This window comes from Pseudophryne corroboree, chromosome 10 (assembly GCF_028390025.1).
Source record: "Pseudophryne corroboree isolate aPseCor3 chromosome 10, aPseCor3.hap2, whole genome shotgun sequence".
NCBI classification, from domain to species: domain Eukaryota; kingdom Metazoa; phylum Chordata; class Amphibia; order Anura; family Myobatrachidae; genus Pseudophryne; species Pseudophryne corroboree.
In genome coordinates, this window is record NC_086453.1 from 300,280,048 (window position 1) to 300,295,224 (window position 15,177).

Genomic DNA, 15,177 nt, shown 5'->3' on the forward strand with positions numbered 1-15,177 from the left:
CAGAGAGCGGGCTCCACAATATGACTAGCGCCCAGAGAGCGCGTTCCACAATATGACTAGCGACCAGAGAGCGGGCTCCACAATATGACTAGTCACCAGAGTGTGGGCTCCACAATATAACTAGTTACCAGAGTGCGGGCTCCACAATATGACTAGTGACCAGAGAGCGGGCTCCACAATATGACTAGTGACCAGAGAGCGGGCTCCACAATATGACTAGTGACCAGAGAGCGGGCTCCACAATATGACTAGTGACCAGAGAGCGGGCTCCACAATATGACTAGTGACCAGAAAGCGGGCCCCACAATATGACTAGTCATCAGAGAGCGGGCTCCACAATATGACTAGCGACCAGAGAGCGGGCTCCACAATATGACTAGCGACCAGAGAGCGGGCTCCACAATATGACTAGCGACCAGTGAGTGGGCTCCACAATATGACTAGTCACCAGAGAGCGGGCTCCACAATATGACTAGCGACCAGAGAGCGGGCTCCACAATATGACTAGCGCCCAGAGAGCGCGTTCCACAATATGACAAGCGACCAGAGAGCGGGCTCCACAATATGACTAGTCACCAGAGTGTGGGCTCCACAATATAACTAGTTACCAGAGTGCGGGCTCCACAATATGACTAGTGACCAGAGAGCGGGCTCCACAATATGACTAGTGACCAGAGAGCGGGCTCCACAATATGACTAGTTACTACAGAGCAGTCTCCACAATATGACTAGCGCCAAGAGAGCGGGCTCCACAATATGACTAGCGTCAAGTGAGCAGGTTCCACAATATGACTAGCGACCATAGAGTGAGCGCCACAATATGACTAGTCACCAGAGAGCGGGCTCCACAATATGACTAGCGACCAGAGAGCGGGCTCCACAATATGACTAGCGACCAGAGAGCGGGCTCCACAATATGACTAGCGCCCAGAGAGCGCGTTCCACAATATGACTAGCGACCAGAGAGCGGGCTCCACAATATGACTAGTCACCAGAGTGTGGGCTCCACAATATAACTAGTTACCAGAGTGCGGGCTCCACAATATGACTAGTGACCAGAGAGCGGGCTCCACAATATGACTAGTGACCAGAGAGCGGGCTCCACAATATGACTAGTGACCAGAGAGCGGGCTCCACAATATGACTAGTGACCAGAGAGCGGGCTCCACAATATGACTAGTGACCAGAGAGCGGGCCCCACAATATGACTAGTCACCAGAGAGCGGGCTCCACAATATGACTAGCGACCAGAGAGCGGGCTCCACAATATGACTAGCGACCAGAGAGCGGGCTCCACAATATGACTAGCGACCAGTGAGTGGGCTCCACAATCTGACTAGTCACCAGAGTGTGGGCTCCACAATATGACAAGCGACCAGAGAGTGGGCTCCACAATATGACTAGTCACCAGAGTGTGGGCTCCACAATATGACTAGTCACCAGAGAGCGGGCTCCACAATATGACTAGTCACCAGAGTGTGGGCTCCACAATATGACTAGCGACCAGAGAGTGGGCTCCACAATATGACTAGTCACCAGAATGTGGGCTCCACAATATGACTAGTAACCAGAGAGCGGGCTCCACAATATGACTAGTCACCAGAGTGTGGGCTCCACAATATGACTAGTCCCCAGAGAGCGGGCTCCACAATATGACTAGTCACCAGAGTGTGGGCTCCACAATATGACTAGTCACCAGAGTGTGGGCTCCACAATATGACTAGCGACCAGAGAGCGGGCTCCACAATATGACTAGTCACCAGAGTGTGGGCTCCACAATATGACTAGCGACCAGAGTGTGGGCTCCACAATATGACTAGTCACCAGAGTGTGGGCTCCACAATATGACTAGCGACCAGAGTGTGGGCTCCACAATATGACTAGCCACCAGAGAGCGGGCTCGACAATATGACTAGTGACCAGAGAGCAGGCTCGACAATATGACTAGTGACCAGAGAGCAGGCTCGACAATGTGACTAGCGCTCAGAGAGCGGGCCCCACAATATGACTAGCGACCAGAGAGCGGGCTCCATAATATGACTAGCGACCAGAGAGTGGGCTCCATAATATGACTAGCGACCAGAGAGTGGGCTCCACAATATGACTAGCGACCAGAGAATGGGGTCTACAGGCGTTTATTCCAAACTACAAATGTGTCCTTATTCACCTAGCATTTTTGTGCTGTATAGCGCGACTAAGATGCTGGGTTAGAGAAGAAGCAGGAATTATAGAATTCCCTAATTATTGTAAACTGGTCAGCCTTGCCCCTCTTTGTCAGTCTGTTATTACCAAGTCTTGATTTTTTACTGTTTTGTTCCCAATAGTAAAGCACTATGGAAAATATTCCGGTGCCATATCAGTAACTGTTAATAAATAAAATTGTCCTGGGGAGTTTTCTGACAACCTGCCGCTACCTATCTAGAATGCAGCTAACCCATTGCCACGGAATATTTTGGATAAAAGGAATTAACAGTGAGTTTAATAAGCTGTTCTCTTTCCATCAAACCAGAGATGTCACATTACCTTCGTAAATCTCCTGCTCATTTGCAACCCTCTGATAGGTTTCCTCCCAAATCTGGAATGAAAGGAATGATAAAACGCAGTAAGGTTAATAACTGGGTCTTTTCCACCAAACACCAGCATGTATAGCATGAACTACTACCTCAACGTCATACGAACAGACAGTACATGACCACTCTGGGGTAATAATTTACCTTGGCAGATTATAAGGTCACATTTGTTATTTTAAAAACAAAATAATTTTACTTGAAGTGGAAGTTCCCCCAGTACGAACATTCTAGTCCGGGTAGAAGTTATGCTCACAGAACCTCTTTTGGACCCAAGCGGTACCATATTATTTTTATAAATGTAATCCATGTGGTTGCTACCTATATAACCAGCCAGAAGTATATCGGTCTCCTCTCTGGCTATCATAGGCGACTCTAGATTTACCTCCTCGAATGCCGTCCTCATCATTTCTACTGATGAATATTCTGAAGTGATCTGTACATCCACCTGGAGAGATTTCTGGATAATGTCACTCATGGTGTCAGTCTTGATAAGGGAATGGTGCCTTGTAAGGTCTCGGTGAAGCTCCTGGACTTGGTCCTTCAGGTTCTGTATCTCTAACTGTATGGCCTAAAGGGGAAAACAGATGTGGTGTTTGATGCCATTACTATATATCACTCTATCCTGAGCATGGGAAATCTTTCAAGTATGTTCGAGGACACGGTCACAGACTGGGGGCTCATGCACACCTGTATGGAATTGGTATTAAAATAAAAGCCAAAAAGGTCACTCGCACCATTGTGTTTCGAAGGGCCTGATTCAGAGATGCATACAAACGCATTTGCAGGCAAAAATTTGTACGCAGCATCTTAATAGCCCTGGTGGGGGGGTCGAGGGAGGACACCGGAGACATTGTAGTTGCATACTGGATCCCCCCCAATATGGCTGAGACATGCCTGTATTTTTGCTGCCACTCTCCCGTTACCTTCCCCAAATGGTCCCTGACTGTCAATCAAGTGAAAATAAATCCTCTCTGCAACCGCCATCGCAGGACTAGCATGGCAAGTGAGCAGTGTGATGTAGACACATGCAGAGACCAACGCTAAACGCTTAACTGCAATATAAATCTGGCTAGTGTGCATCCCTGATTCAGGCTCTAAGATTATAATGCAAAGTTTAAATGTCAGGGGGAGATGTACTAAGTGATAAAAATGGAGAAGTGAGCCCGTAGAGAAGTTGCCCATGGCAACCAATCAGCTGCTCTGTATACGTTTAAAGTATGCAAATTGTAAATGTTACGTCAATGCTGATTGGTTGCCATGGGCAACTTCTCCACTGGCTCACTTCTGCACTTTTAGCACTACTTAGTACATCTCCCCCATACTGCATGGTACTGGTACAAAACATTTCACTGACAAAAGCACAACACCTACAAAAAAGATCTCCTGAAACTCACCTCACTAAAATGTGCCTAATGTGCACCTTGGTTTTTAACTGTTTGCACAATCTTCTCATTGTATTTATAACAAGCCTTCAGTGTTGTGGAGCACTTGGTGAAATCTAATTGGTCCCAAGTAGATAATTTTAACATTTCATTATTTACAGTATGTACCAACGTAGTGCTGAACTATTTGTAGGGTCTATCATGTTTCCAGGATGGCTACAGGGGCGCCAAGAGGGTGGGGGTGGGTGGGTTGCGGGTACCCGGGCCTGGGGCAGATGAGGTCAACATTGACCTAAAATATTACTGCTTCCTGAAGACACAAAGCTCACAATGGCAGCCTGCAGAGATCACCTTCACTTACCCTGTACATGTCTTCGTAATTGCGGCAATGTTTAGTAAATGGATTGTCTTCTCCTTCTGCCAGCAGGACTTTTGTACTTATATAGCGATGCATGGTAGGTTTCCGAACAATGGATCCGGCGATGGACATTTTATCGCAGGAGGTGGTACATCCAGGTATTATTAACGTCTTTGAACATTGACCACCGGAAATCCTATAAAGAATATGAGTGACATTATTAGATCTGCTAGACAGGAGACACCTTATCTGGAATTGGCTGGTGCAAAGCCAGCAAAAAAAGGAAAACGTTTGAGTGGGTTTAGATTAAGTTCATTTGAAGAACATCTATTGTCTACACCCAGTTTATTGTCTACACCCATCTATTGTCTACATCCAGGTTCGGGAGATATTATGTCAGCTCAACCAATAACAGAACAGAATAAAGCTTTTAATTCACTCGGAGCCCTTGACAAATTGGAGGTCCATCGTTGACAATATTCCCTTGTTTCAACCCACAGGGAACATGCACATTAAGTGGTACAGGTTGAGTATCCCATATCCAAATATTCCGAAATACGGAATATTCCGAAATACGGACTTTTTTGAGTGAGAGTGAGATAGTGAAACCTTTGTTTTTGATGGCTCTATGTACAACAAACTTTGTTTAATACACAAAGTTATTATACATATTGTATTAAATGACCTTCAGGCTGTGTGTATAAGGTGTATATGAAACATAAATGAATTGTGTGAATATACACACACTTTGTTTAATGCACAAAGTTATAAAAATATTGGCTAAAATGACCTTCAGGCTGTGTGTATAAGATGTATATGTAACATAAATGCATTCTGTGCATAGACTTAGGTCCCATCACCATGATATCTCATTATGGTATGCAATTATTCCAAAATACGGAAAAATCCGATATCCAAAATACCTCTGGTCCCAAGCATTTTGGATAAGGGATACTCAACCTGTATATGCAATTCTGGCCGAATTGCGTCTTTTTTTCGTCCGTTTTAGGATTGGACTGTACTCGACAGCCGAAACCCTGCGCCATTCGACATATGCAATACAAAACGTATTCGACACTCCCCTTGTCGAATAACGGACCAATCGTCGAGTAGTGGGCGTCCTGGATTCGACTTCCCGCCGTTTTGATCCCTTTATAGGGCTTGTTTGCTGCGTGCTCAGCAGCCATTTTGTGAACCTGCAGAGTGGAGTGGAGGAGCTGCAGAGCTAGCAAGTTGGTGTTGTTTGCTGTGGTATCGTTTGGACACCCAGCAGGCTTTAATCCAGGACGGACAGGAGGATACCTGTTACCCCGGAGGAGAGTCGTTTTTGGAGCGATTTCTACATTTGTAGGTAAGTACACATGTGGTCTGGCGTTGCATGTATGTGTTTGTGTAGTGGGGGAGGGGGGGGGGTGCCATGAGGTGTACATGTGGTGTTGCTTTGGGGTGTTTGGGGTATGTATATGTGTGCAGGTGTGTGTATATAGCTCCTGCTTGTATTGCTGCGTTTTTTTTTTTTTTCATAAGTGTTTTTTGGGTCATGCTTTTGCATTGGTGTACCTCCAGCATGTGCAGGAATGCTTTTTGGCTTGTTTGGGGTGATTTTAGAGTGTGTCGGTATCCAACATGTGGTCGACATGTGATGTCGTTTGTTCCCAAAACATGTTTTTTTGCTCATATTTTAGCACTGGTGTATGCCTGCACATGCTGGAGGTACTTTTTGGCTTGTTTGGGCTGACTTTGACCGTGTCGGTTTCTGCCATGTGGCCGACATGTTGTGTAGTTTGTTTCCAAAACATGTTTTTTGCTCCTAGTTTAGCACTGGTTGACCTCCGGCATGTGCAGAAATGCTTTTTAGCTTGTTTGGGGTGATTTTAGAGTGTGTCGGTATCCAACATGTGGTCGACATGTGATGTCGTTTGTTCCCAAAACATGTTTTTTGCTCATATTTTAGCACTGGTGCATGACTGCACATGCTGGAGGTACTTTTTGGCTTGTTTGGGCTGACTTTGACCGTGTCGGTTTCTGCCATGTGGCCGACATGTTGTGTAGTTTGTTTCCAAAACATGTTTTTTGCTCCTAGTTTAGCACTGGTTGACCTCCAGCATGTGCAGAGATGCTTTTTGGCTTGTTTGGGGTGATTTTAGAGTGTGTCGGTATCCAACATGTGGTCGACATGTGATGTCGTTTGTTCCCAAAACATTTTTTTTGCTCATATTTTAGCACTGGTGCATGCCTGCACATGCTGGAGGTACTTTTTGGCTTGTTTGGGCTGACTTTGACCGTGTCGGTTTCTGCCATGTGGCCGACATGTTGTGTAGTTTGTTTCCAAAACGTGTTTTTTGCTCCTTTTGTAGCACTGGTTGACCACCAGCATGTGCAGGAATGCTTGTACGGGGGTTTTGGCTTGTTTGGCTGTGGTTTTTTTCTAATTTTCAATTTTTGTTGTTGTTTGGTCCTGCTTGAGCACTGGGGTCCAAGCAGCATGAAGTGTGGTTGCATGTAATTTTGTAATGTGTGTTAAATTTGTAAAAATAATTTTTTCTCTTTTTACAACAGAGATGTCCAGGGACAAGCGGCCCCGATCCCCCCCCCCCCCCTTCCCCCCACCCCTCAGAAGAACTCTACCTGCACAGCAATGAGGAGTGGGAGCCGACCCAGGAGGAGGATACGACCGAACAGGCATCCAGTGACCAGCCGCGGTCGCCAAGGGACCAAAGGGAGAAGCAAAAGAAAAAGAAAAAGCCTAGAAAGGTAAATACTGACAACACCTGCAGACACAATAGCATCCAACTTGACACACCCTAGTTTGCACACTGCCATGCACACCTACAGTTATCTTTGCGCACTGCCAGGGATACTGACACTCACAGGTACATACCGATCTTATTAAATGCATGGTTTTTTTTTTAATCCCTAAAGGCAAGAAGCCAGCCAGAGGATCAGTCGGAGCAGGAAGCCTCTGGTGAAGACGCAGGACAGAAGAAGCCGCGTGGACCCAGATACACTGAGGCGGAAAACTGTGCCCTAGTGGATGGCGTCGACAGGTCCTACGACGTTCTGTATGGACAAAGGGCACAGACCACAGCAGCTAAGACCAAGCGAAACATCTGGGATACCATCGCGAGACAAGTCACTGCAGTATCTGGAAACCGCCGGAGCACCAGAAACTGCATGAAGCGGTACAGTGATTGCCGCAGACAGACCAAGAAGAAGATGGGGATTCATCGCCGACATGAGACAGCTACAGGAGGTGGTCCGACTCTCAATCTGAAGTGGCTACCCTGGGAGGAAGTTATTAAAAGGCGCATGAACCCTGCCATGGTCCAAGGAGTTCGCGGAGGTGTGGACTCTAGCCGTCCTGCTGGCTTTCCCGAGGAGGAAGAACCGCCCAGAAGACGGAAGACGGCGGGAGACAAGCAGTCCATCAGGAGGCCTGATGGTAAGAATACTTTCATATGAGCTGCACTAATCTTTTTTTTATTTTTTATTTTATTTGCTAATGTGTTTGTTCTTTTTCCCCAGACACGCCTGCCCAGAGGACATCACCTGTGCGCAGGACATCGGCAGCGCGCGGACCATCACCTGCGCAGCAGGCATCGGCAGCAGCGCGCGGACCATCACCTGCGCAGCAAGCATCAGCAGCGCGCAGATCATCACCTGCGCGCCACACATCGTCAGCGCGCAGAAAGTCACCTGCGCGCCAGACATCGTCAGCGCGCAGACCATCACCTGCGCGCCAGAGATCAGCACACAGAACACCACCAGCTGGGCGCCAAAATACAACTCCTGCGCGCAGGCCATCACCAACTCGTCATCTCTCCAGGAGCTCTGGGACTGTGACCGAAGAGCCTCAACAAGACACTACCCTTGTGGACCCATCACCCGAACTGTTTGAGTCTACAGGGTTAACGGACGAGACTTTTTTTGGGTTTGAAGACAGCCGTGCAGAAGTATCCAGCCAGACCCTTGAAAACTCTGCAGAATTGAGGACAAGTGAAGCTCCTGGAGCAGCGGCACCACCGGATGGAGAAGGTTTGTATTTATTTATTTTGGGGGGGATGGGAGGGGTTGGGGGGCACCATTTTTGTATAGTTTATTAACCTTAATTTTTTTTTCTTTTGCAAACAGAGGTGCCACGGACCAGCAGCGGACTTGCGTCGGGGAATGGTTCCTTCTTCAGGCCGGATCTCCTACAGGATTCGTCGGACGACGAGGTGGAAGTGCAGCAGCCTGCTGTTTCTACATTCCTGTGTGAGTAAATATCGAATTGTGAGCCTTCAAACAAATGTATGAATGTGTATACTAATTTCTAATTTTCTTTTCAGCTGCACAAATGCAATTGGTGGCAGACGTACAGGAAGGGCAGGATCCCTCAAATGTTCAGAGGGTACACACCCTGGCAGCCGAGATGACTTCCCGCCAGGATACTTACACGAATGTCGTTGGAACCAGACTGGACGCCATTGAGGAGATAATGGAGAAGATGGCAAACGGTCTGGTTGAAATGCAAAAGGCTCATGCCGACAGCACGGCAGAAACGCAAAAGACCAGACGAGAAGATCACAGGGAGACTATGGACATCCTTCACGTTCTGGCCACATCCATCAACCGGCTGGTGGAGAACACATCATGCCTGGCACACAGCATTGACAACATGTCGGAGAGCCATCGACATTCGGCATCCAGCCAACAGATCATCGCAACCACACTGCAGATGATGTACGATAAGCTCCCAGAACCAGCTCATCAACACGCTGGTGAACCACCACTTCCGCCATCACAAGCCACACGGACGCCTCCTTCCCTTCCTCCACCACCATCCTGGTATAGACGGTCACAGCTGTACCAAGGATATACAGGGATGTACCCCACCCACCAGATGCCTCCACCACCAACACCGGCCGCATCATCTACACCCGCACGGCCACCGAGGCCAAGTCAACACACTCCCCAGCCGCCCAGGGCGGAGGAAGAAGAGGATCCGGACGGACAACCACCATAAGCCCGGTCGTATTGTTTTATTATTTACTCTTATGTTTTTCATGTATCCCTTTCTCCCCCTCCCATTAGTTTTTTTTTTTTCTTAATAATGTTATGTTTGTGTTGGGCTCCCCCACTCTCGACCGGATACTACCAAGGAGCTTTATGTCTAGGCATACATGCGCGGGCATGCATGCGGGCGCGTGTGGTAACGGATGAAAGCTCCTTGTGGCTACATGTATGATGGGCCAAAGAGCTATTCTGATACCACTTTTTTTTTTACAAAAAAACTTTTTGTATTGGTGTACAATAGGCTTTCACTGTTGTGTGAATTTACTATTCACTAGTGTTTATTTTTGGCTCATTCATAGGATTGGGTGGAAAATTGAAATGGACGGCGTAGTTTGTGTTGTGCGTACCAAGGTGAGTAAAGCCATGTTTCAATGTATATATTCAAGAAACTTTGGACCGCCTGCCCTTGTGGAACCACACAGCACAGCAATGGGTCATGCTGGGCTGTGTGGTTCCACAAGTGCAGGCGTGTCAAAGTGCTGACCACTGACACCACTATTCCACTTTGGACCGCCTGCCCTTGTGGAACCACAAAGCCTAGCAATGGGTCATGCTGGGCTGTGTGGTTCTACAAGTGCAGGCGTGTCAAAGTGCTGCCCACTGACACCACTATTCCACTTTGGACCGCCTGCCCTTGTGGAACCACACAACCCAGCAATGGGTCATGCTGGGCTGTGTGGTTCCACAAGTGCAGGCGTGTCAAAGTGCTGACCTCTGACACCACTATTCCACTTTGGACCGCCTGCCCTTGTGGAACCACACAGCACAGCAATGGGTCATGCTGGGCTGTGTGGTTCCACAAGTGCAGGCGTGTCAAAGTGCTGACCACTGACACCACTATTCCACTTTGGACCGCCTGCCCTTGTGGAACCACACAGCCCAGCAATGGGTCATGCTGGGCTGTGTGGTTCCACAAGTGCAGGCGTGTCAAAGTGCTGACCACTGACACCACTATTCCACTTTGGACCGCCTGCCCTTGTGGAACCACACAGCACAGCAATGGGTCATGCTGGGCTGTGTGGTTCCACGAGTGCAGGCGTGTCAAAGTGCTGACCACTGACACCACTATTCCACTTTGGACCGCCTGCCCTTGTGGAACCACACAGCGCAGCAATGGGTCATGCTGGGCTGTGTGGTTCCACAAATGTTCTTTGGAAAGGAATGAACATGACATCATTAGTGTCTTTACTTAATATGGATTTTTTTTCCACAGAAAAGAATGTAAAGAAGAACAAACACTACTTTTTTTGTTTTATTACATTATATTTTTTATTCCAAAATAAAATACAATTAGATTTCTTCAATAAATTTTTAAAATGAGAAGTGTTGTGTTGTTTTTCTTTAAATTATTAGTAAATACAATGTAAAATATGAGATGCAGTGGTATTGTGTTGGGTCGCCCATGGTACAGCAGGGGAACTGTCGTGTCCCTTTTCATCCATGATGATTCAAGCAACTTGGGAAGGATACTCCGCAAGACCTGTGGAAGAGAATAGTATGAGGTTCCAGCTATTGGTAATAGTGCCAATAGTGTACTTCTATGGAAAAGGAAAAGGTACAAGCAACACTTTGACACAAGCAGGTTACAGCGGCCCAAATGCAACCCTCCGGCACTTGAGTAACTACACATCCAAACATTCCCTGACACAGCGTAAGCATTGCTGTCAGGGCATGATTGGATGTGTAGTTTTGCAAATGCCGGAGGGCTGCACTTGGGACATGCCGGGGTGACTTTGGACAAGAGGGAGTTTTGGGCAATACATCTCACCTGAGGGGGGTTGTCTGCTACATGGCGGAGGTTCCGGTCCACATCACAAGTAGGTCGCCCATGGTACATCAGGAGAAATGTCGTGTCTCTTCACATCCACGCCACTTGGGAAGGATACTCCGCCAGACCTGTGGAAGACAATAGTATGAGGTTGCAGCTATTGGTAATAGTGTCACCCTTCTATGGAAAAGAAATGGTACAAGCAACACTTTGACACAAGCAGGTTACAGCGGCCCAAATGCAACCCTCCGGCACTTGAGTAACTACACATCCAAACATTCCCTGACACAGTGTAAGCATTGGTGTATCAGGGCATGATTGGATGTGCAGTTTTGCACATGCCGGAGGGCTGCACTTGGGACACGCCGGGGTGACTTGGACAGGAGGGAGTTTTGGGCAATACATCTCACCTGAGGGGGGTTGTCTGCTACATGGCGGAGGTCCAGGTCCACATCACAAGTAGGTTGCCCATGGTAGAGTTGGATAAACGGGTCCAATATTTGCAGGAACCCAACAACAGGAAAAAACAGGGGGTAACAGGTCGTCAACAGGACGAAACTTGGAAAACAGGCCTGGGAAGGTGCGTCAACAGGACGGAAAACTCTGAAATACATAAATAAAGATTTTTTAATAGAATATTACAATCTCAGTTTACACGATAATACAAATGAAACAAGTATACTCACAGGCAGTGGAAAAAAAGCTTTGGATCAATGTCCGTCGGGAATCATCTCCTTCGTCCATACCCACCGGTAGAGCAGAAGAACGGTTCCCGCGTCGGAAAGCACTGCGACGAAGAGTCACCGGCAAACGGTTTGCGACACATATGTTGTGTAAAATGCAACATGCATTTACCATGCCGCAAACCTTTGCCGGCGAGTACAAAAGAGCACCACCGGAAGTGTCTAAACATCTAAACCGGCTTTTAAGTACACCGAAGGCACGCTCAATTACTTGCCTCGATGCTTTGTGTGTCTCTTGGTAACGTTTTTCTGCTCTACCAACAGAATGAGACAATGGGGTCAAGAGCCAAGATTTGTTGGGATAACCCGCATCGCCTATGGAAATGAAAAAAATGGTGGGTAATATACAAAATAAAAATAAAAAATAAAATAAAATAAAAACAATTAAAATAAATACCTAACAGCCAGCCACGCGGCATGTTTCCTGTTTCGAAATTGTCAAACAGCGATGACTGACTTAGGATGAAGGAGTCGTGAGACGATCCAGGAAATCCCACAAAAATATTCAAAAATGTCATGTTGACATCACAGACCGCCTGTATATTCATGGAATGGTAATGTTTTCGGTTCCGAAAACATTCTTCCGAATTCCGTGGCGGTCTGATCTGCACGTGGGTACAGTCAATCGCGCCCAGAACATTGGGAAAATTGTATTTGGTAAAAAAGCCTAATTTGATCTCACGACATCTGCTGTCCGTATCTGGAAATGTGATGAACTGGATCGTCAATTTGCGGAAAGCCCTAATGACCTGGGTTATACAGCGCGACAGTGTCAACTGTGAAAAACCACATGTTTGAGACAGTGTACGCTGGAATGTGCCTGAAGCCAAAAAATGTAACGTAGCCAGCAGTTTCTCGAAACCGCTGACTGCGCGATTGGTCCGTGCCCGAGGTTCCAGGTCGGCCTCCAACAGAGCGTACAGCGAATATATGTCGCGAGTCGATAAGCGATAATTTTGAATCACCTCGAACTCGCTGAGATCCTCCAGTTCACGCCTAGTGGACGTGGAAATGAAACACGCACTACTGACTCACCCAATGCAGACATTTGCTGACTTTGATCCTGATGTTCAGCAGCCCTTTCTTCCTCCATGCTTGCAGCCAGCATGAACATCACAATCTGGTCAGAAAAAGGCTCCATTATTGTAGTCAGTACAAAAATAGGATTGTATTTTAAAACGCAGGGATTGTCCTAAAAAAACGATTCCACAAGAGAGCTGACTGTAATGGCTCCTCTCCCATGAATCTCAAAAACGGGAGTGAGGAGAGAGGAGTGGCTTTGCAGAAGTGTATCCTGGGTAAAACTGTGGAATCATGGGTACATTTCCCTCAGCAGAGTGAAGAAAAAAATATTCTTTTAAAAAATCAATTAAATAATACTTGTGAGTCAAAAAAAGACAAACCAAGTAGATAATCCCTTCAAATATAAATAGATATGCTATTAGCAATCCAAAAAGCAAAAAAAAATACATTTTAAAAAAAATTTTCATTAGATCCCGCCAGCAAAGTGAGGCGGAAGGAAATTGACATAATTGCTGTCGAAAAGCACTGTTGTCGAATCGACATTCTTCAATTGAATATACTTTTGTCGAAAAGCCGCATTTTGACCATTGCAGACATGTCGAATTTTGAAAATGTCGATTTGAAAAAAGTCGAATCTGAAACGGAAGGAATTTTGACGAAAAGTACTGTATTGCATTGACGAATCCAATTCGACATGTTTTTTTTGTCGAAAATGTCCCGTTTTACGACTTTCGCGGCAATTCGACCACAATTGCATATACCCCTAAGTGCGTCATTATGTAAAGAGAAGGGCATACAACATCAACTTGGTTCAAACGTCCAGAAGTCATATTGGTAAATCTGTAGTAGTGTAAAGAAACAGCTGTTAAGGGTGTACTTATTCACTGAACCAATCAAGCAAAGGCACAAAAGTAGCTCTTTAATAAGTAGATCATGTGACCTAAATTAAACATTTAACTGGAATTAGGCCCAGGGCTGGCCCTAACCAATATGATGCCCTAGGCAAGATTTTGGCTGGTGCCCCCCCCCCCCCCCCCCTTGCTCATTTTGGCGCTCCTACTCACTATATTTTAAATAGGAACAGTGCTCACATTCGACACACAGCTCAAAAGCGGCGCGTTCTTGCTGGGAAGGGGAATGGCCATACAATAGTACCCCCAATTCAAATTACGCCACACAGTAGTGCAACTTTATTCACATTTTATCATGCTACTGTATAGTGTCCCTTATTCACGTTACATCACACAGTAGTCCACTTTACTTTATATGTTACTCCTCACAGTAGTGACCCTTGTTCATATTACATCACACTGAATTGCTCCTTATTCATATTATACCAAATCTTATTGCTATTTATTTACATTAGACCACACAGTAGTGCCTTTCTATACATTACGCCACACAGTAGAGCACCTTATACACATAATGCCACACATTAGCAATGCATTTATACACATAATACCACACAGTAATGCCCCTTACACATGACACACATTGTTAATGTCATTTTAAACATAATGCCCCTTACACATTATTCCAACCTTTATTAATGCCCTTATACACATAATGCCCCTTACACATATGCTGAACACTACTTCACAAGGAACCCACCCGCACACAGCACTCACATGGTTGCTAATACTGTGACCTCTGCCTCTGCTTGGAAACAGATGTGTTCTCATACATCTTGCCTCAATACGCCATGCAGCAGGAGATGCCTGGCATGAGTCAGCCGGCAGCTCTGCTAACGTTGGGCACCTTTATTTTACAAAAAATGCCTCTTATTTGCATTACTATGTGGCTAGGATGCACAAGCAGATTCTGCTGATTAAAATTATATGCAGCATGCATATATTCTGTGCAACTGTGGCTATATCTGCATACGAAATGCTACGTTACAATTATTTCCAGGAATACACTGTAATGTAGCATTTGCTATGCAGATACAGCCGCAGTCAAACAGAGAACATAGGCATGCCGCATATCATTTTAATCAGCAGAAGCTGCTTGTGCCCCTAGGCATATCAAATGCCCTAGGCAGTTGCCTAGTCTGCCTATGCCTAGGGCCGGCTCTGATTAGGCCACTTGTGTCTCTACAGTTAAAATTACATCTTGCCTCACCAGACACAAGTTATCTAGCAATTAAATCAATCAATCAATCAATCAATCACAATTACTATTTAAAAGACTGATAGTAATGAAGTATTGGGCAGCTTACATTAATATGTTCAAATTATTTACATTAATATCTATTGTACTTTATTCTCATTTTGTATTA

At 46.1% G+C, this 15,177-nt stretch overlaps 1 protein-coding gene across 2 annotated transcripts in view; it reads right to left on the minus strand.

Moving 5' to 3' along the window:
• The window catches only part of RNF207 (ring finger protein 207), a 201,278-nt gene that overhangs the window by 12,102 nt on the left and 173,999 nt on the right, over positions 1–15,177 (minus strand). For both annotated transcript variants that reach the window (XM_063943428.1, XM_063943427.1), the window contains 3 exons: positions 4,314–4,506; positions 2,953–3,138; positions 2,524–2,575 (listed from right to left, as the gene is read on the minus strand). In XM_063943428.1, the coding sequence (XP_063799498.1) occupies positions 2,524–2,575; positions 2,953–3,138; positions 4,314–4,506 (431 nt within the window). The remainder of the gene's footprint in view (positions 1–2,523; positions 2,576–2,952; positions 3,139–4,313; positions 4,507–15,177) is intronic.